Source organism: Aythya ferina (assembly GCF_964211825.1).
Source record: "Aythya ferina genome assembly, chromosome: 1".
NCBI lineage: Eukaryota > Metazoa > Chordata > Aves > Anseriformes > Anatidae > Aythya > Aythya ferina.
The window spans coordinates 135723143-135745627 of record NC_140296.1 but is presented as its reverse complement, the minus strand read 5'-3'; the positions used below and the strand labels follow the sequence as shown (position 1 = coordinate 135745627).

The following is a 22485-nucleotide window of genomic DNA, read 5'->3' as shown; positions in this document are numbered from 1 at the left end:
CAATGCTGAGGAAGACTACGGCCTTCATCTTCACGACCACCAGAGGGACAGAGACAACCCCCTAGCAACAGTGTGCGCAGTCGCAGAATATACCAGGATGTTCTGCGTAATCCCGGAATTACCAAGATATAAAAAGGGACCCTGGCGGGGGTGAGGTGCGCACCGTTGGCGGAGCTGAGACTCCCCGGCCACCCAGCGCTGTTTTGCTTGCTGTTGCTTACTCAGTAAATTCCTTTCTATTATTAATGCAATGCTCTCTGAAAATTAATTAAGGGGGCAACTTATAACACAAACATATTTCAGGCTTCTATTTAGATTGAAAACCTGAGGGGCTTACTTTAAAATAACACTGAAATTACTACCTACTTGTGGAACATTCTCAAGATTACTCTTTCCATACTGTATATGAACTATTGGAACACTATCCCTTTATATTCCAGGATTGGAATATGAATTTATATCCCCTTCTTACATTGCTCATGGTTACACAGTCATGGTGATAGAGCCTGGGTAGATAAATTGCAGCACAGCCACCAACACTGCACATTGATCCTTCACTAGTTGTCTAGCTAGACAGCTAGGCAACACCACTCCCAAGCATCGCCTCTACCTGTGGTAGGTAAAACTCTTCCCAGTCCTTTACATGGGTGGAAAGCGACAACAGAAGAGCAAGTGGGACATGTGCTAAGGTGGTACACAGCAACAGCAAGGAGATTCTGAATGACAAGACCAGCTCCTGCCCCCTTCCCCATAGGGCTAGACACTTACCCGTGGGCAAACATGTCCAGCGCTGATACGTGAAGCTTCTCCCGCTCACTGAGAGGCTGGGATTTTGACAGTGTCATCATTGTTCTCATTGCACTGTCCAGCTCTTTGTTGAGCCGCACTGAACTTCCAGTACCAATCAACTCCAAACCATTTGCGATGACCTGTCCCATTGCTAGAGAAACCAGAGCATTACAACTTGACCCATGCAGAACTGCAGGTAATTCATGTCTACAGAAGCATGAAGAGAGTTTTTGTTTTGTTTGCTTTGAAGCGGGACTGATTTGGAGCCACAGGTGCAAGAAAGGCTTATAAGCCTGAATTTTCTAGGCGTTTCGTCATGGACAGTCAACACCAAACACGTCATCCCAGCCTGCTCTTGACTATAAAGAATCTTTACAGAGTTCTGCAACCCACTGCTTCCCACTTGCCTAAATGAACCATGGTGATCACAAAGAGGCAAGGAATTATCCATCACTTTCCATGCTCGCCATTAAAGGTTATACTTACTAAAATTTGGATCTGCTGCTTCAGTGTCTCTGAGACCCTCATCACTGACCCAGGTTGCACACTGCAAAAGAGAGAGACAGTGCCAGGGAATCCCCAGTGACATTGGGCATCAGACAGCTTCCTGACACAGGTGGTTAGTGAGCCTTCCTGAGGGGATTCCCCACTAGACCTAATGTCCACAAACAGGGAAGGACTGGTGGGAGATGTTGTGGTCTGGAGCTGTCTTGGGCAGAGTGACCATGAAACGGTAGAGCTCTCTAGTCTTGGTGAAGTCAAGAGAGGCGTTAGTAGTACTGCTACCTTGGACTTCAGGAGGGCAGACTTTGATTTGTTCAAGGCACTGGTAGGGAAGGTCCCTTGGAAGTCAGTCCTGAAGGGTAGAGGGGTTCAGGAAGTCTGAACACTCCTCAAGAATGGAATTTTAAAGGCGCAGGAGCAGGTTGTCCCCGTGTGCTGTAAGATGAGCCGTCGGGGAAGAAGATTGTTGTGGCTGAACAGGGATCTCTTGCCTGGTGTCTAGGAGAAAAAGAGTTTATGTCCGGTGGAAGAAGGGACAGGCAACTTGAGAAGAGTACAAGGAAGTTGCCAGCATATGCAGGGAAAAAAATCAGGATGGCTAAAGCCCAGCATGAGCTCAAGCTGGCCACTGCGGTTAAGAATAACAAACAATGTTTTAATAAATATATTAACAGCAAGAGGAGGGCCAAGGGGAATGTCCACCCTTTAGTGGACGCAGGGGGGAACATGACTGCTGAGGATAAGGAAAAGGCTGAGGTTCTTAATGCCTTCTTTACGCCTGTCTTTACTAGCTTATCCTCAGGGTACTCAGTCTCCTGACCTGGAAGTCTGGGACGATAAGCAGAAGAAGCCCCCCCCCCCAGTTCAGGGGAAAACAATTAGAGACCTGCTGCTCCACCCAGACTTCACAAGTCCATAGGGCCAGATGGGATCCACCCCAGAATGCTGAGGGAGTTGTTGGATGGGATTGCTGGACCGCTTTCCATCATCTGTCAACGGTAAGGGTCATCTGGAGAGGTCCTGGATGACTGGAGACTTGCTAACGTGACACCCATTTGTAAGAAGTGTCATAAGGAGGACCCAGGGAACTACAAGCCTGTCAGCCTAACCTCGGTGCCAGGAAAGGTAATGGAAGAGGCCATCTTGAATGCAATCAGGCCGCAGATGTGGGACAACGAGGGGATCAGGCCCAGTCAGCATGGGTTCATGAAAGGCAAGTCCTGCCTGAGCAACCTCATCTCCTTCTACGACAGGGCGATTCACCTGGTGGATGAGGGAAAGGCTGTTGATGTAGTCTCCCTAGACTTCAGCAAGGCCTTTGACACAGTCTCCCGTAGTATTCTCCTATTTTCCTGGAGAAGCTGGCAGCCCACGGCTTGGACAGGTACACTCACTCTTTGCTGGGTTAAAACTGGCTGGCCACAGAGTGGTGAATGGAGTAAAATGCAGCTGGTGACACATCACAAGTGGTGTTCCCCAGGACTATCCTGTCTTGTATCAGAAATAGTGTAGCTCTTGCTGCTGCTTTCCTGCTGACTCTTCCCTTCTAGCAGTGTCCCTGCTGCCATGACACCCCCTGCAGCTCCTCGCACTAGGACCCACTTGCTGCTGCGGGACTGGGCCCAGGCACGGTGGCCACAGCATGGTAGGGGCCAGGCAGGCCAGCTCTGAGAGCAGAGCTGCAGGGCTGAGGGCCAAGGGGAGTCAGGAAAGCCCAAGACTCACCCCCGTCATCTGGAGACTCCACGCTGACAGCATGGCTGCTCACCTTGCCCCTTGCTGCTCCCAGCCTGGCCTTCTTTCTGCGCTGTCTGTTCTGCAACAGCAATGAGCAGTCCGCTCCAAAGGCTTTGTGTGGGGCTCAGGCTGGGCAGACATGCCTGCAGGTGCACTGTGAGAAGTCATGCTCAAACATATTAGGGGATATTCTGGGTGGTGGGGAAGGACAGACAGAGTGAGAGTGAAGAAAAACCATCTGGCTGCTGAGGAGGAGATGGGAACTCCAGCTCACGGGGAATGGCAGCCACGTCTGCTGGCGGGCAGCTGTCCTGCCTGCCCCAGCACACCAGGGCCAAGGCAGCCCAGGACTGGGCAGCTGCCGCCCAAGGGACAATGATGGCACCTGCACCAGGCCCCCACACCAGGCCCCCTTGCCAGCTGTGCCGGGGAGGAGGGGGTTAGGTCCTGGTCTCCATGGAGCACATTCTGATCTCCAAGGGCACCCACTAACAGTTGGGACTCCTCAGCTGGCTCCCACTTGCAGGTAGCACTGTAATGCCAGAGCTCCCTCAGGACCTTCTGGTCATTGCTGACATGCCTCCGTGCCCTCTTCTCCTCCTTCCGCTGCTCGGCTTGTTCCACCAAGCCCTGCGAGCTTCCTCTCTCCACCTGCAGCCACCACCCCTGCTGCTCACCTTCCTGGACACTCTTGGAAATGTCTCCCAACAGCACAACACCCAGGGCTGCGTCACGTGCCGGGGGAGCAGCACCAGGGTGATGCACTACCACCTGGGTCCAGGAGCAAGACCAGAGGCTGAGAGGAAAGAGATGCAGCCACCAGCTGCACCATGCTGCACCTGGTACCTGAACTCGGCCTGGGTGAGGAGCACCTCTCGCTGGGTAGGGCAGGGCATGCTGCAGACAGGCCTCTCACCAACAAGTACTCCTCTGCCCCAGAGAACTAGTCTGGTGGCAAATATCGCCAGAGACATCTGCAGGCTTGGCTCTGCGAGAGACTGGCAAAGGGAACAGTGCATCTGCAAGATGACGGAGAGTTGTGGAAGCCCATCAGTCCATGTGGCCTCAAATAAATCCACATTCAACATCTGGTTCCTGGCAGCCAAAGTAATAGTTACCCCCAACATGGTGGACCTGGAGAAAATGCTCATAGCAGACATCCCTAAAAACCCTGTGACACTTTTAACGGTGCTCTTCATTCTTGCAGCCTACTTGCCATTGTCCCTCTGGGCCATGCAAAAAGACAGGGCTGACAGGGGAAGAGGAGGCTCAGGGGAGACCTCATTGCTGTCTACAGCTACCTGAAAGGAAGGTGTGGAGAGCTGGGGGTCAGCCTCTTCTCACAGATAACCAGTGATAGGACCAGAGGGAATGGCCTCAGGTTGTGCCAGGGAAGGTTCATATTGGAAACGAGGAGACATTTCTACTCAGAAAGAGCAGTCAGGCACTGGGATGGGTTGCCCAGGGAGGTGGTGGCGTCACTGTCCCTGGGGGTGTTCAAGGAAAGGCTGGACGTGGTGCTTGGGGACATGGTTTAGTGGGTGACAGTGGTGGTAGGGGGATGGTCGGACCAGAAAAACTTGGAGGTCTTTTCCAGCCCTACTGATTCTCCGATTCTACCTTCAAGAAGCTCATAAAGGAAGAGGGGCCGCGGCAGGGGCGGGCGGGGCCGCCGGCGGCGGGGCCGGGCCGGGGCCGCTCATCCCGCCGGCCGCGCTCGCTGCCGAGCCCCCGGGGCCGCCGCCGGGGCCCGCTGCTGCTGCTGCTGCTGCTGCCGCCGGCCACGCGGGGCCCGGCCGCCCCGGGGCGCCTCGGCAGCCCGGCGGCTCCCTGGCCCTGCCCGGCCCTGCCCGGCCCTGCCCTGCCGCCGGGGCCGGGGGGCGGGGGCCGGGCTCCGCGGGGCGGGTTCCGAGCCGTGGCCGTTAGTCCCCGCCGGCGGTTGGGGCCCCCCGGCCAGCTGCCGCCCTGCCGTCCGCAGCGCCGGTGCTGCCCGGGGCCCTCGGGGCGCCGCCGCCATGCCCCTGCGCCCCGCGCTCCTCCTCCCGCTGCTCGGCTCGTTCCTCCGAGCCCTGCCGGCCCCTGCTCCCCGCCTGCAGCCGCCGCCGCTGCTGCTCAGCTGCCCGGGCCCCCACGGCCGCGTCTCCCGAGGGCACGACGCCCGGGGCTGCGTCGCGTGCCCGGAGACCGGCACCGTGACGCTGCGCTACCAGCCGGCCCCAGGAGCGGGGCCCGAGGCCGAGAAGGGAGGGACGCGGCCGCCAGCCCCGCCTCGCTGCCTCTGGTACCTCAACTCGGCCCGGGCGAGGAGCACCTCGGGCTGGGCAGGGCAGGTGACGCTGCACACAGGCCTCCCGCGGCCCGGGCACGCTCCTCTGCCCGCAGCCTCTGGCCTCATCACGGTGCAGTGCTCGTCCAGCCTGTGCGCGGCACCCAGGTGTCTGCACCGCAACATCAGCGTCGTGATGCTGCCCAGACGTGCTGTCCTCAACAGCACGGACATGTGCGGCGATCACGGAGGAGGTGCGCCACGGCTGGCTCGTCGTGCTGCGCCAGCCTTCCACCCCGAAGAAGAGGCAGGGCTTGTGGCAGAAGGGAGCGGCGCCCCGAGGGGGCTCGTGCCAGGTCTCCTGAGGCTCGCGGTCAGTAACAGCACCCCGGGAACAGTGGAAATGGCAGTGCTTCGGCAGGCAGCAGCCTGTAAGCTAAACTCCGTCGTAATTCAAAAGCCTCTTCACACGTCTGTCATCCATCAGAAAAGGGGCATGACTTTCTACCTGTATGCCAGAGTGCTGGTGGACTGCAGCCTCAGCTTGTCTATAAAGCCGGAGTGGATATTCTATGCTGTTCCGGACATGAAAACGAATCCGGACTGGGAGAAACCTTTAAACGTGTCCTTCCTGCACGGCGTGGACACGGTACAGCTAACTGTCCCCGGCTGTACTCTGAATTACGGCATGTATCAGGTGTATTTTACTGCTCGAGTGGATGTTATTGGGGCTAAAAGATACTTCAGTCGCACGGACAGAGTTTTCCTTCAGATTGAGAGAAGTGATCTGGTGGCGAATATCGCCGGAGGCACGTACCGGACGGTGGGTTTCTCGGATCGCTGGACTCTTGATGGCTCCGCGTCCTACGACCCTGATTCGCAGGAGCCGCTTGAGGGAATCGCGTTTACTTGGTACTGCACTAAAAAGGTGTCGGACTATGAGACCATGCAAGTCAGTGCAGGACAGAAATGTCATCGCTCCCAGAGGGACTTGAAATGGCCAACACCTACGGGTTCTGTTCAGGCAGTGCCACCAGAATTCCTCCCAGGAAACGCTGCATACCACTTCCGTCTGGTCATCCAGAAGGACAGTAGAAAGAGCTATGCCAAGCAGACCGTAGACGTGAGGCCTGGCTCCCCTCCTCTTCTGGCCGTGGCGTGCCTGGAGAACTGTGGCGGCGCTGTCATTCCGACGGAGAGGTTTACGTTGTCGGGAAAATGCCTGAACTGTCCGACAAAGAGCCAGCCGGTCTACCTCTGGTCCCTTTGTTTGGAAAACTCTACCGAAATCCGCTTTGACTGGTCTTCCAGAACTTCAACGGGCAGGTCTGGTCCTTTCCTCTCTATACATGCTCTGACTTTTACAAATGCTGCGCATCAGTCGTACACGCTGCTCTTAAAAGTGACCACTCGGGGCGGTGGGTCATCACTCTACAGATACGTGTTCAGAGTGAATTCTCCTCCCAGGGCCGGGACGTGCAGCATCAGCCCACACCGGGGTACAGCCTTTCAGACTAAATTTGTTGTCCAGTGCAATGGATTTTCTGACAGCAACTTACCTCTGACATACAAAGTAATAGTAGCTTCCGATGTATCCCAGACCGCCAAAATAAGCTCGGTGGAGGAAAACACTTTTGGCATCATTCTGTACGTTGGCTATCAGCCTAGAACTCCTCCGTCTTTCCTGCCAGTTGGCGTGCCCTCTCGGAAGTCTACTTTGACCCTGTATGTTCAGGTCAGTGATTCTCTCGGGGCATTTACCCAGGTGAGCTTATATATCCGAGTGGAGAACCCTGTGAAGAGTCGACCACTAGCTGTCGTCTTCCATGAAATGCTTGCCTCAGTGAGCGGTTTAAGCGCGCCCATGACAGCTTATCTGCAGACCGGAGACTATTTTAATGCTGGTTACTTGGCTTATCTTGCAGCCTCGGTCCTCAACTATATTAAAGCTGCACCAACAATCCAGATACCCAAGGCTCAGTTTCGGGAAAGCCTGATTAAAACAGCTGTAAATATTTCGGTAGAGAGCATGATGGAAATCAACCAAGTAGTTGCCTCCCTTTTTCAAGTCACAGAGGAACCAGAGGAAGTGAACATTCGTTCACAGGAGATTGCCATTACAAAACTGACCGAAGTAACGAGAGTGCTGAAAGTACAGAGGAATGAGAGCCACTGGTCTGAACAAATAGAAATTCAGACCAGCGGAATACTAAGGTGCTTGTCCAACATCATGAGGGCTGCTCTTCTGCCTCGCAGGAATGTCAATGTTGGTGGAGTCACGCAAGTCTTCTCCATCGTGGAAAACTTAACAGAGATAGTTTTCCAGGGCAAAGTCCCCGGAGAGACAGACACTGTCATGGAAACAAAAAACTGGAACATCACTTTGAAGAAGGATGAAAACTGGAATGTCACCAATGCGTTCTCAGCCACAGAAACCTGCAGGAATTGTTTCTATCCAACACTGCAGAAAGGACAGAATTCAAGTCTGCCCCGCAACGCTGTCATTTCCACTGCGGTTTTTGAGTTTGATGAGAATCCTTTCCCATGGCTAGGTTACACATCGGAAATCGCAACAACTGTCTTGGGCTTCAAGATGGCAGAGACCAAGGCTAACGGGGATCTGCAAGGGATCCTGCCTGAAGAAGCGGACATTCTTATCGCAAGGAAGGATACTGAATCAGCAACTTTTCGATTAGCAGTGGGACCCGATAGAACAGAAACCTACACTACTGGAGGATTTAGTCTTGAAGTGAACAGAAATACCAAGATCATCTACATCCAGATCCTGACGAAATTAAAAGTGACCTTCCAGGTGGTAGTGTTTACGGGCACAAACGTCACTCAGGCTTTTCCCATAGCCTCTTTTGATGCTTTTCCTGATATGCCGACAGTTGCAAGCAAAACCAAGACGGCTAATGCGGACTGTAACATCAAGGCTCCTTACGTTATCTGTCTCCCAGAGTCACTGCTGAAAGCCGCAGCTCAAGGAAGTGGTGCCGACAGTCAGAACATCTCCATTGTCTTGCTGACGCCCTACCTTACAAGGTATCCAACCACGGGGCTGGTGAGCATCAACATTTTCAGTGACCAGTGCTTGTTTCTGGGTGGAGTTCGAAGTCAATGGAGGGAAGACCTGTGCAGGCTTGGCCCCTTGACTGACTGGCAGAGGGTACACTGCATCTGCAAGATGAAGCAGAGTCAAAGAAGCCTGTCAGTCCGTGTGGCCTCAAATACATCCACATTTGACATCAGGTTCCTGGCAGCCAAAGTAATAGTTACCCCCAACACAGTGGACCTGGAGAAAACGCTCATAGCAGACATCCCTAAAAACCCTGTGACACTTTTAACGGTGCTCTTCATTTTTGCAGTCTACTTGCTCTTGTCCCTCTGGGCCATACAAAAAGACAGGGCTGACAGGGCCAGCAAAGACAAGATTATAGTTCTGCCTGACAACGACCCCTTGGACAAAGAGAGCTTTTTGGTCACCTTGTACACAGGCAGTCGCTGGGGAGCTGGAACCAAAGCTGACGTTTTTCTCCAGCTCATTGGTCAGAACGGCACAAGTGATGTCCACTGCTTACGGCACCCCCAGGTTCCTTCTTTCCGTCAAGGAAGCACTGACTGCTTTCTCTTGACAACTAGGGAGGACTTAGGAGACATCTGCGCCTTCAGGGTCTGGCACAATAACAGGGGCCCATCTCCTGGATGGTTCTTAAGCAGAGCCAAAGTTGAAAACACGTCCACTCGGAAGACCTGGCTATTTATGTGCAGGAAGTGGCTTTCTCTCGACAAGGGAGATGGCTTACTGGAAAGGACATTCTTTGTCACAAACCCCAAAGATCCCCTACCCAGAAAGGACTACTTTTTGATCCATCTCTCCTATGGTCTGACAGAGGGCCATCTGTGGCTCTCGATTTTTGCTCGCTTTCCCACTGGCACTTTCACCAGGCTCCAAAGGTTATCTTCATGTTTAACGATCTTATTATTAAACCTGCTCGTTAACATTATGTTCTTTAATGCTGACAAGGAAGAGCAATCTCCAATACACTTGAGGTACTTGAGATCAATAATAATAGGGATTGAATGTGCTTTGATTACGATACCTGTGGAGATGCTTATCATTGCCTTATTTAAGTATTCCCAGAAGGACCCAACCGGCAGTCCACCCCTCCTTTCTGGAAGGCTTAAGAACGGGAAGGAACCTTTGCAAAAACGGTACCTCTCAGAAACTTCATCACAATCCGGGAATAATAATCCCCTGGAGAACTTTCCTGGCCCCAGCAATGCACAGGGCCCACTGCCTCACCGAAGGATGAGCAATCAAGGAGCTCCCCAGAACTGGAGCCACTCCCCCATTTCTGAAAGAGATGCCGATGCAACTGGAGCTGAGGAGCAGACTGCCAAAAAGAATTCCCCTCCAAAGGCTCAGGCCTTGCAGAGAGGGCTACCACCCAATTCCAGTTTCAATAAAAACTCTGCAGAAGAAGGTGGCAACTTTCTGAAAGAAAGCAAGCCGCTAAGTGTCACCTCCAGGCCTTTTCGCAAGACGCCACAGGTGGTTTTTTGTTGGTGGTGCGTCTATCTCTCGTGGGCATTGGTTATAGCTGTAACTGGTGTATCATCATTTTTCATTGTACTGTATGGTTTGTCTTATGGCTACCAGACTTCCATGGAGTGGCTTTTAGCATCGGCAGCCTCCTTTATTCAGAATGTGTTTTTCCTTTCTGTCCTAAAAATCGTTTGTTACTCAGCTTTGAATACAGTTCGTCCTAAATACTGTGCAAACATTCCGTGGTTAACTCAGGAAAATTATTCTGAGATAAAGCTGGACAAGGAAACACTGAGTGAAGATGAGATGAGGGAGAAGCACTTGAAACTTGCCCAAATCAGAGGCACCAAGCAGTATAAGCCTTTAGAAGCTGATGAAATTGCAAAGATGCTGAAAAGGGCAAAAATTAAAGCCAAGGCTTTTGTTTTCATACGAGATTTCATTAGCCACCTTGTTTTTTTAGCTCTGGTATTACATTTTGCCTATTCCAGTGAGAACAACAACATTTTTCACAACAACCAATTTATTCAGAACCAGTTCTCTCCCAGACTCTCCCCTGTGGACAAGATAGAAGATATTTACATGTGGATGAATGATGTCTTCTTGCCCTTGATCCACAACAACATTCAGCCTTCCTTCCTTCCTGAGAGCTGGTCCAAAATCATTGGTTTGCCTAGGATGAGGCAAATACGGGCTAAACAGACTGAGAAAAAATGTTTCCAACCTCATAGCTTTGTAAATAAACTTGTGATCAGTGAAAGCCACTGTCTTCACAAATACGGCAGGGACACTGAAGAGAAAGGTGACTGCGCTGGCAGTTGGTCAAAGATTTCCAACCAGTCTGTTTCCAAGGATGCCAGCAGTTGGCTTGGGTTTACTTACCAGCCAAACAAAACTCCGTGGAGTTATTACTCATTTGGCAATTTGCACACATACGGATCCGGAGGTTACACCTTTTACTTTTTCCCCGAAGAAGGAAGACGTAATTCCACAGCAAGGCTGGATTTGCTGCAAAAGAGCCATTGGATCGATGAAAATACATGGGCTCTGATCATTGAATTAACTACATTTAACTCCGATGTGCAGCTTTTCTGCAGTATCTCAGTCATATTTGAACTTTCTCAACTGGGGACCATAAAGCCAAGTTTGTCAATACACTCTTTTGCACTCCCTATTTTTCATCAGCAAACAAAAGGTCAACAATTACTCTTTGTTGTTTTTGTTGCCTTTCTGTTCATTTACATCGCAGATGGCCTTTACATCATTGTGCAAAGGAAAAAATATACAAACAGCCCTTCCAACTTAATTAAATTTGGCTTAAAATCAGCATTTTTCCTTTTTGTTCCTTTAAAGGTCCTAAAGTTCAAGATGGGAGCTGATATAGTGAAGTTCTACTTACTTCACCCAAATGATTTCATTCCTTTTCATGCAGTTTCTCATGTAGATCAGATTTTAAGGATTACTACGGGCTTCTTGGCATTTCTTGTAGTTTTGAGAACTCTAAAATATTCTCAATTCTTTTATGATGTGCGTCTGGCACAGCGATCAATCATGGCAGCTCTTCCCGGAATATTTTCTATGGCTCTTGTGGTGGTGGTGTACTTCTTTGTATTTATGGCTTTCGGCTACCTTGCGTTTGGCCAGCATGAAGAGAATTACAATAGCATGATTCGCTCAGCTCAGACTATATTCTCTTACAGTGTTTTAGCTTTCAGAGACACTGACTTTCATTCCAACAGGTTCCTGGGTGGTCTCTTCCTAGCCTCTTTCATGTTTGTGATGATCTGTCTTTTGATCAATCTCTTCCAAGCTGTTATTATGTCTGCCTACAGAGATATGAAACAACCCGTGTATGAAGAACCATCTGATGAAGCCCAAGCAGTTGATTTTTTATTACAAAGGCTTAGAAAGATACTGTGTTACCTGATCTGTAGAACAGCCAAAACAGGTGAACCCAATCTTTTTCACAGCATGCTCTATGGCCAGCCTCAGAAGAGACGTCAGCAGCATTTAGGCCTCAAGAACAGAAAAATAAATGGAAAAAAAATGGTTTATCTTGTCATATGAACAATGCAAGATTTCATATTCCAGGTCAACTGTACTCTGTAATACTTACCTTTCCTGTAATACTTACATTTCCAATAAATGTTCATAAATACTTTTATTTTGATAATAAAATATTGTTTTCATAATAATTTATTATTATTATTATTTTGTATATTTTAACATTCAACCCATTGCTACTGATTGTGCTTAGAGTTTCTCAGCTGAGAGAAATTGTATGGTATGACCTGACAACTAAAATTAGTTCACAACACTGCATTTGTATTTGCAGGCTGATGGCTTTGTTAACATCTAACTTCTAGTCATTAACATTTGACTGCAGAATACCATTTTATAGAGCCTCAGATTTTTTTTTATTTTAGTAGAATTTTGTACTTTAAAACTCTATCCCCATACCAGTCGGTATATTACAATCTGTAGGTGAAGACTAACCAAGGTAATCTGTTACAGGCAAGACTGAGAACTTGCTCTGCTCTCATGAAAAACAAAGCACACAAGAAAGGAATGGAAAATTACCTGTCAGATGCTCTTTATATCCACAGAAGTATACTTTACAAAACACAACCACAATGACACACTTCACCCTCTGCTGGTGATACAGGTGATCCTTGTGGGACCACCTCTAACAATGACTCACTTCCTCCTTACTATATATTATTATTTATTTATTAATGCTGTTATCTAAATGTAGGCCTGCATTTTGTTAGAAAAAGTGGGCTTATCATCAAAAGCACTGACAAAACTACCTACTTGTGCAGCTTCCTCAGTACTACCCTTTGGGTTTTTACAAACTATTGGTACATTATTTAACTGAGAAAACAAAACAAAACATCACAACAATAACAAAAAAGAATGATTTTGAAAATGGATCTTGCCATATGCAGGCAGGAAAAAAAAAAAAAAAAAAAAAAGAACCTTGCTGGTACACCTAGAAAAAAAATCTTATTCATAAGAGGTGGGAATTTTCCACACAGTTTACTTTGAATACAGAAGGATCACAGCATAGATAGCCAGGCCTGTTCTATGGCCAGCGATGCACCACCACCTTGACTTCTTCAAGGAGGCAGCTGACAGTGTGAGAGAAATCACAAAGTCTGTGAACGCACCTTCCTGATTGGGGAGAGCAGCCAGACTTGTCAGCATCACTGACAAGCACCAGCCTTAGGCAAAGGGGAGTTTTGCAGCTTGTTCTTGTTTATCTCTTTCACAAACTTGCTGGATGGAGGTCCGCAAGCTTGGTAGGAGAGGCTGCTGAAGGAGGGAGCCTTGTGTTGGCAGGATGGCCCTGTTTTGGAGAACAAGTCTTACGAGGAGCGGCTGAGGGAGCTGGAATTGTTCTGCCTGGAGAAGAGGAGGCTCAGGGGTGACCTTATTGCTCTCTAGAGGTACCTTAAAGGAGGCTGTAGCAAGGTGGGGGCTGGTCTATTCTCCCACGTGCCTTGTGACAGGACGAGGGGGAACGGGATAAAGTTGCGCCAGGGGAGGTTTAGGTTGGATACTAGGAAGAACTTCTTTACCGAAAGGGTTGTTAGGCATTGGAATGGGCTGCCCAGGGAAGTGGTGGAGTCACCATCCCTGGAGGTCTTTAAAAGATGTTTAGATGTAGAGCTTAGGGATATGGTTTAGTGGAGGACTTGTTAGTGTTAGGTCAGAGGTTGGACTCGATCTTGAGGTCTCTTCCAACCCAGAAATTCTGTGATTCTGTGGTGGCAGAACAGTCATATCCATGTATTTCATGTAAAACCAGACCTTAATGAAAAGGAGGACAGCGTGAGTCGTGTCGCAAAAGAGAATAGAGACCTTATGGGTTGAAAAGAAGGGAGTCTTCTGTTGGCTAGACAACCCCTTTTTGGTGGCAGAACAGAATCTTGAGGGCCACGGTGTCTGAGATAAACCTTTTGCTTCTTTATATGTAAAACAGACTTTAAAGTTAATACCACTTAAGAGGATAATGAGCTTACTGGTGTTCATGCTAAACATACATGTATATGGCTCTAGCACTCAAATCTTCACTCAATCACTGAGCTGCGAGCACGGCTGCAGAGCTGAGGACCAAGGGGAGTCAGCAAAGCCAAGGGGTCGAACCCTGGCATCTGGGGACACCGCATCGACAGTATGGCTGCTCACCTTGCCTCTTGTTGCTCCCAGCCTGGCCTTCTTTCTGTTCTGTCTGTTCAGCAACAGCAATGAGCAATCAGCGCCAAGGAGCTGGTGTGGGGTTCAGGCTGGGCAGACATCTGCACATGCAATTTAAGAAGTCATGCTCAAAAATATTAGGGGATATTCGTAGTGGGGGAAAAGGACAGATAGAGTGAGAATGAAAAAAAAAAAAAAACATCTGGCTGCTGAGGAGGAGATGGGAACTCCATCTCCCAGGGAATGGCGGCCACGTCTGCTGGCGGGCAGCTTTCCTGCCTGCCCCAGAACACCAGGGTCAAGGCAGGCCAGGACTGGGCAGCTGCTGCCCAAGGGACATGGATGGCACCTGCACTGGGCCCCCTTGCCAGCTGTGCCAGGGTGTTGTGGTTTAACCTGGCTGGCAGCTAAACACCACACAGCCATTCACTCACCCTCCCCCCTCTCTCTCTGGGATGGGGGAGAGAAACGGGAAAGTGAAGCCTGTGAGTTGAGATAGAGACAGTTTATTAAGACAGGAAAATAATAATAACAATAATAATAATAGCAATAATGATAATAGTACTACTACTAATAATGTGTACAAACAAGTGATGCACAATGCAATTGCTCACCACCCACTGGCCGACGCCCAGCCTAACCCCAAGCAGTCCGGCCCTCCTCCCCCCGGCTAGCCACCCTTAGATATATATTAGATATATATATGTATATATTGTTTAGCATGACGCCAGATGGTATGGAATATCCCTTTGGCTGGTTTGGGTCAGCTGTCGTGGGTCTGTCCCCTCCTGCTGCACCCCCAGCCTGCTCGTTGGCAGGACAGAGTGAGAAGCTGAAACGTCCTTGGCTTGGTGTAAACACTGCTCTGCAACCATTAAAACATCAGGGTGTTATCTACACTCTTCTCATCCTAATCCGAAACATAGCACCCTACCAGCTACTAGGGAGAAAATTAACTCTGTCCTAACTGAAACCAGGACCTATATCCACCCCTTATTCCATACCATTTATGTCATGCTAAGGTTACACTCTTTCCCATACATTCTAATTAATCATCATTTTCATCTAGGGTATATAGGAATCATGGTAGATATGACATACGGTATTATATAATAATTAACATGATACAATTCAACTCATGGGCTATTCTCACCCAGTATTAAATCCTCTTGAGGAATACACTGGACCTCTCTGTTTTTTGCATTACCTGCCAAGTGCATCCATGTCCCTGAGCAAAAGCAATTCCACGAATGGGTTTGCCTTTTCCTGAGGCAGGAGTAGCCCAGACTGTCTTACCCAGCATGTTTCTTATGTGCACTACAGGAACTTTATCCCCTTCTACAGTATGTAATTGGGCAGGTCCAGCTTGGTTGGCAGATCCCCTAGCATTGACTGACCAGGTGGCCTTTGCCAAATGTGTATCCCAATGTTTGAACGTTCCAGCACCCATTGCTTTCAGTGTAGTCTTTAACAGTCCATTGTATTGCTCAACTTTCCCGGAGGCTAGTGCATGATAGGAGATGTGATACACCCACTCCATACCATGCTCTTTGGCCCAAGTGTCTATAAGGTTGTTTCGGAAATGAGTCCCATTGTCTGACTCTATTCTTTCTGGGGTACCATGTCGCCATAGTACTTGTTTTTCAAGGCCCAGGATAGTGTTCCGGGCAGTGGCATGAGGCACAGGGTATGTTTCCAGCCATCCGGTGGTTGCTTCCACCACTGTAAGTACGTGGTGCTTGCCATTGCGAGTTTGAGGGAGTGTGATGTAATCAATCTGCCAGGCCTCTCCATATTTATATTTCAGCCATCGTCCTCCATACCAAAGAGGCTTTGACCGTTTGGCTTGCTTGATTGCAGCACACGTTTCACAATCATGAATAACCTGTGCTATAGTGTCCATGGTCAGGTCCACCCCTCAAGCACGAGCCCACCTGTATGTTGCATCTCTACCTTGATGGCCCAAGGTGTCATGGGCCCATTGGGCTATAAATACTCCACGTTTATGTTGCCAGTCCAGGTCCACCTGAGCCACTTCAATCTTAGCAGCCTGATCCACCTGCTGGTTGTTCTGATGTTATGTTCTTCGGCAGCCTGAGTCTTGGGCACATAAGCATCTACGTGGCGTACCTTTACAGCCAGGTTCTCTATCTGGGCAGCAATATCTTGCCACAATGCAGCAGCCCAGATGGGTTTGCCCCTGCACTGCCAGTTTTTTTGCTTCCATTGCTGTAACCACTCCCACAGGGCATTTGCTACCATCCATGAATCAGTGTAGAGATAGAGAACTGGCCACTTTACTCGTTCAGCAATATCTAAAGCCAGCTGAATGGCCTTTACTTCTGCAAACTGACTCAATTCACCTTCTCCCTCAGCAGCTTCTGCAACTCGTCGTGTAGGACTCCATACAGCAGCCTTCCATCTCCGATGCTTTCCCACAATACGACAGGACTCATCAGTGAACAGGGCATATTTCTTCTCATTTTCTGGTAGTTTGTTGTACAGTGGGGCTTCTTCAGCATGGACCACCTCCTCCTCTCATGATATCCCAAAGTATTTGCCTTCTGGCCAGTCCATAATCACTTCCAAGATTCCTGGGCGACTGGGGTTTCCTATTCGAGCCTGCTGAGTAATCAGTGCAACCCACTTGCTCCATGTAGCATCAGTTGCATGATGTGTAGAGGGGACCCTTCCTTTGAACATTCAGCCTAGTACCAGCAGTCAGGGTGCCAGGAGGAGCTGCGCTCCAGTACCGACCACTTCCGAAGCAGATTGAACTCCTTCATATGCTGCCAATATCTCCTTTTTGGTTGGAGTGTAGCAGGCCTCAGATCCTCTGTATCCCTGATTCCAAAACCCCAGGGGTCAACCTCGAGTTTCCCCAGGCTCTATCTGCCAGAGGCTCCAGGTGGGGCCGTTCTCCCCTGCTGTGGTGTAGAGCACATTCTTTACAACTGGTCCTGTTCGGACTGGTCCAACGGCTACTGTATGAACTATTTCCTACGTAATTTGTTCAAAGGCTTGTCATTGCTCAGGGCCCCATTCAAAATCATTCTTCTTATGGGTTACTTGGTGGAGCGGGTTTACAATCAGACTGTAATTTGGGATGTGCATTCTCCAAAACCCCACAACACCTAGGAAAGTTTGTGGGTTTTTTTTGCTATTTGGTGAAGACATAGCTGTTACTTTGCTGATCACATCCATTGGGATTTGATGGCATCCATCTTGCCATTTTATTCCTAAAAACTGGATCTCTCGTGCAGGTCCTTGACATTATTTTGTTTAATGGCAAAACCAGCTTTCAGAAGGATTTGGACTATTTCCTTTCCTTTCTCGAAAACTTCCTCTGCTGTGTCACCCCACACAATAATGTCATCAATGTACTGCAGGTGTTCAGGAGCTTCCCCTTGTTCCAGTGCAGACTGAATCAGTCCTTGGCAAATGGTAGGGCTGTGTTTCCACCCCTGGGGCAGCCGATTCCAGGTGTATTGGATGCCCCTCCAAGTGAAAGCAAACTGTGGCCTGCACTCTGCTGCTAGAGGGATGGAGAAAAATGCATTAGCGATATCAATTGTGGCATAACACTTGGTTGCCTTCGATTCCAGTTTGTACTGGAGTTCCAGCATGTCCGGCGCTGCAGCACTCAGTGGTGGCGTGACTTCGTTCAGGCCACGATAGTCCACCGTTAGTCTCCACTCACCATTAGACTTTCGCACTGGCCATATGGGACTATTGAAAGGTGAATGAGTCTTGCTGATCACTCCTTGGCTCTCCAGCTGACGAAGTAGCTTATGGATGGGAATCGGGGAGTCTTTGTTGGTGTGATATTGCCATCGGTGCACAGTTGTGATAGTGATTGGCACCTGCTGTTCTTTGACCCTCAGCAGCCCCACAACAGAAGGGTCCTCTGAGAGACTGGGCAAGGTAGACAATTGTTTAATGTCCTCTGTCTCTAAGACAGCTATGCCAAAAGCCCACTGGAATCCTTTTGGGTCCTTGAAATATCCTCTTCTGAGACTGTCTATGCTAAGGATGCACGAAATTTTCTCATCCTAAGCCATTAATTTTCTCATCCTAAGCCAAAACATCCTAAGCACCCTACCAGCTACTACGGAGAAAATTAACTCTGTCCTAACTGAAACCAGGACACAGGGAGAGAGGGACAGGTCCTGGTCTCCATGGAGCATGTTCTGTTCTCCAAGGGCACCCACTAACAGCTGGGACTTCTTCGCTGGTTCCCACTTGCAGGCAGCACTTCAATGCCAGAGCTCCCTCGTGACCCTCAGGTCATTATTGACATGCCTCTGTGCACTTTTCTGCTTCTTCCGCTGCTCGGCTTGTTCCGCCAAGCCCTGTGAGCCTCCTCTCCCCACCTGCAGCCATCACCCTTACTTCTCACCTGCCTGGGCTCTCACAGACACATCTGTGAATGGCGCAACACCCACGACTGTGTCTCATGCCTGGGGAGCAGCACTGTGATGCTGCACTACCAACCAGAGAAGAAAGAGATGCAGAAACCAACCACACCACGCAGCCTCTGGTACCTGAACTCAGCCTGGGTGAGGAGAACCTCTTGCTGGGTAGGGCAGGCCATGCTGCAGACAGGCCCCCAACACCAAGTGCTCCTCTTCCCTGGAGAACTGATCTACAGAGAAATATCACCAAAGGCATATCCTGGACTAACTGGACTATCCTGGACTACTGTGAGACTGTGGCATCAAGGCTTCTTACATTATCTGTCTCCCAGAGTCACTGCTGAAAGCCGCAGCTCAAGGAAGTAGTGCCAACAGTCAGAACATCTCCATTGCCTTGCTGACGCCCTACCTTACAAGGTATCCAACCACGGGGTTGGTGAGCATCAACATCAGTGATCAGTGCTTGTTTCTGGGTGGAGTTCGAAGTCAGTGGAAGGAAGACCTGTGCAGGCTTGGCCCCTTGACTGACTGGCAGAGGGTACACTGCATCTGCAAGATGCCCTACAAGCAAGCCAGTAGGTCTCACCTCCAGGCTCTTTCACAAGAGACTGCACATAGATCTTAGTTGGTGGTACGTCTACCTCTCGTGGGCATTAGTTCTAGCCGTAATTGGGGTATCATCATTTTTCATTGTCCTATACAGTTTGTCTTATGGCTACCAGACTTGAGTTGAGTGGCTGTTTGAATCGGCATCCTCCTTTACTCTGAGAGAGTTCTTCTTCCCAATCCTAAAAATCCTTTTTGTCTTAGCTATGACAGCTATTCTCCCAAAATATTGTGCAAACATTCCATGGTTAACTCAGGAAAAGTATTCCGAGATTAAGCTGGTATTTTTATGAGATTAAGCTAGGTGAGGAAATGCTGAATGAAGATGAGATGAGGCAGAAGCACTTTAAACTTGCCAAAATCAGGGAGCACAAAGAGCGTAAGCCTTGAGAAGCTGGTGAAATTGCAAAGATGCTGGGAAGGGCAAAAATGAAAGTCAGGGCTTTTATTTTCAAAAGAAATTTCATCAGCCACCTTGTCTTTTTAGCTCTGCTATTAATCTTTGCCTGTTCCATTGAGAACACCAACAGTTTTCACTACAACCCACGTATTCTAAACCAGTTCGCTCCCAGACTTTCCCCTCTGGACAAGCTAAAACATCCTCACCCGTGGGCAAATCTCATCTTCTTGCCTTTCATCCACAAAGCCATTCAGCCAGCCTTTCTTACCAAGAGCTGCACCAAAATCACTGGTTTGTCTAGGACGAGTTGGCAAGAACAGCTTGAAGGCACAGAGAAAATATCTTTCCATCCTCACAGCTTTGTAAATAATTCTGTGGCCAGTAAAAGCTGCTAGCTTCTCAAGTACAGCAGCGGCATCCAAGCTACTATCCTACCTGCCTATAGAAACTTCTGTTAGTGAAGAACCGTCTCAACAGTAGAAAAATACTTCTATTTTGATAGAATAAGGAATTTTAAAATGTTATTTCCCTTCTGGTTAACATGTTCCTTTCAGTAAGTGAAACCAATCCTAGGTCAAATAAATAATGTTTTATTGGGAAAATATTGGTACGCTTCTCTTTCTGTCCACACAATCCATTTTCTTTATAAAATGCATCTACAATGAAGCACTTCACTCGTTGGATAGTGACACACACGATACTTGCCGATACATTTTACTCCTACTATACAAAAAATGTTCTGGTCACCCAGCACCAGAAGCATGTAGACTTCTTAGAGCGGGTTCAGAGGAGGGCCACAAGGATGCACAGAGGGCTGGAGCACCTCTCCTATGAAGAAAGGCTGAGAGAGCTGCGGATGGTCAGCCTAAAAAGAAGAGGCTCCAGGGAGATTTTCTTATGGCTTTTCAGTACTTTAAAGGGGGCTTGTAAAAAGATGGAGAGCAATTTTTTACTTGGGCAGATAATAACAGGACAAGGGGGAATAGTTTTAAACTAAAAGAAGGGAGAGTTAGATGTTAGGAGGGAATTCTTCACTCAGAGGGTGCTGAGGCACAGACAACAGGTTGCCCAGAGGGGTTGTGGATGCCCCATCCTGGAAGGTGTTCAAGACCAAGACTGGATGAGGCTGGGCAACCTCAGCTACTGGGTGGCATTCCTGCTCATGGCAGGGGGTTGGAACCACATGATCTTTAAGGTCCATTCCAAGCCAAGCCGTTCTTTAATTCTATGATTAACAGATGAGCACATCTAAAAGATAGAAAAGACTTGCCCAAACCTCGTCCGTTGTTGCCAATGAAGAACCTAAGAGCCCACTGGGGACACGCGAGAGCACCCATTGTCCCCTGGGTCATAAACAAGTGATCCTGCCCAGACTGCTGGGGACACTGTACAGGCTCTGGATGGGATGCTAACTTTCCCTGCAGCAGCCCATACAGTGCTGTGCTTTGCACTTGTAGCTAGAATAGCAGCTTCAGCCACTAAGAATCAGTATTTTCCTGCTCAAGAGAGAGAGTACCCAAGACGCACACCACGTGGCACCTTGTGGTTTTATCTGCGTGACCACGGGGAAGATATGAGGAAATGGGATGGTGTACCTAATTCAACCCTAGCTGCTCAGGTACATGAACTGAAAGGAAATACAGCAGCAAGAAGAGGGGCTCCTAAGAAAAATGCTGCTCCAGTTTCTGTTGGGCACTTCCTCAGAGGCAGTAGAAAAGCTGCTGTTATTCTTGATCCTGAGGAAGGGACCTCTGTTTCTCATTTGCAAGAATTAAGTGGCAGACACTCCAACCAGGACTAGAGGGGCCCTGCCTCTGGCCAGGTAGAGGAGAGGGATAACTGGATTTATTGGACTGTGTGGATCTGATGGCCTGGCACATTGGAACCACAAGAATACAAAGCTCTAGTGAACACTGGTGCATAATGTACCTTAATGCTGTTATAAATGGCTCAGGATTCAAATTAGGATTAAATAAAAAAATAGGATTTATTGAAAGAATATAAAGGAATAGAGGTAAGCAAACAGCACTGGGTGCACCGGGAGTCTCCGCTCCACCAGGACACACACCAGTTACATCAAGCAGCTGATTTTTATGCTCCTAGACTAATACATATTCATTACTACTTCTAAAAAAATAGATTATTATAATTAGCTTCCGGGGTCCAGTCCCTCCTACTGGAGCATGCGCAGTCTCCTCTGGGGGTCTCTTCTGGGGGTCTCTAGGGGTCTTTCATGCTGAAGGCTCATAGTCTTCCTCTCTCCCTTTGTACTTACTTGGCACCATGCCAAGTTTATAGAACATTCTCTGCAGGTCTTGTCTCCCAGCCGTCCTTCAGCTTCTTTTTCCTTCCTCTTAATCTCTCAGCCCCCCTAACCAGATACCAAAGATCCGCGTAGTATCCCATAACAGTCACTAGTTGTTATCAGTTGTTCTGAAACTCCCAGACATCAAACACAAACAGCTTTCTTATTTGACGCTTCACGAGTAATTAAAACATTCTTCCCCAGCCATTCACAGACACATCTATAGCAGTGTTAAGTTAATCTCGAAGAAGACAGGAAAAAAAAGGCTGTAACTGTTAGAAATAGAAGTCTGGAATAACAAAAGCAAACAGGTTCATAAATTTAAGGAGTACTTTCTGAAGACTTCATAAATTGACTAGAATGAGGGGGAGACTGGGACACACTGCATCTGTGGTTCAAGAATTAAATTGCCAGTGCAGGGCCCAGAGGCAGACAGGATTCAAACAGAATTGTTCTTTATGGACACGAATTGTTAAAACATTCCTCACAATGCCATCAGGCTACCAAGGGACAGAACTCATCTGTATCTCTGGAGGGACAGGGGGATCCCAACAACTAACTGTATTAGAAGCTGAAGTGAGTCTAACTGGGAATGAGTGGCAAAAGCATCCCATTGTGACTGGCCCAGAGGCTCCATACATCCTTGGCATAGACTACCTCAAGAGAGGGTACTTCAAGGATTCAAAAGGGTACTGGTGGGCTTTAGGCATAGCT

At 48.8% G+C, this 22485-nt stretch overlaps 1 protein-coding gene and 1 long non-coding RNA gene across 2 annotated transcripts; one reads left to right on the top strand and one right to left on the bottom strand.

Annotated features, from left to right (window-relative positions):
- Positions 1-847: 847 nt before the first annotated feature.
- Positions 848-1310, bottom strand: LOC311430432. Its single transcript, XR_014688789.1, has 2 exons — positions 1276-1310; positions 848-940 (listed from the first exon to the last, which is right to left on the bottom strand). It is a non-coding gene; the product is annotated as an uncharacterized lncRNA (long non-coding RNA).
- Positions 1311-4792: 3482 nt separating this feature from the next.
- On the top strand, positions 4793-11980 carry LOC311430431 (polycystin family receptor for egg jelly-like). The gene has a single exon (XM_084507001.1). It carries the CDS (start codon positions 5046-5048, stop codon positions 11910-11912), a length of 6867 nt encoding a protein of 2288 aa, XP_084363127.1. The 5' UTR covers positions 4793-5045; the 3' UTR covers positions 11913-11980.
- Positions 11981-22485: the final 10505 nt, after the last annotated feature.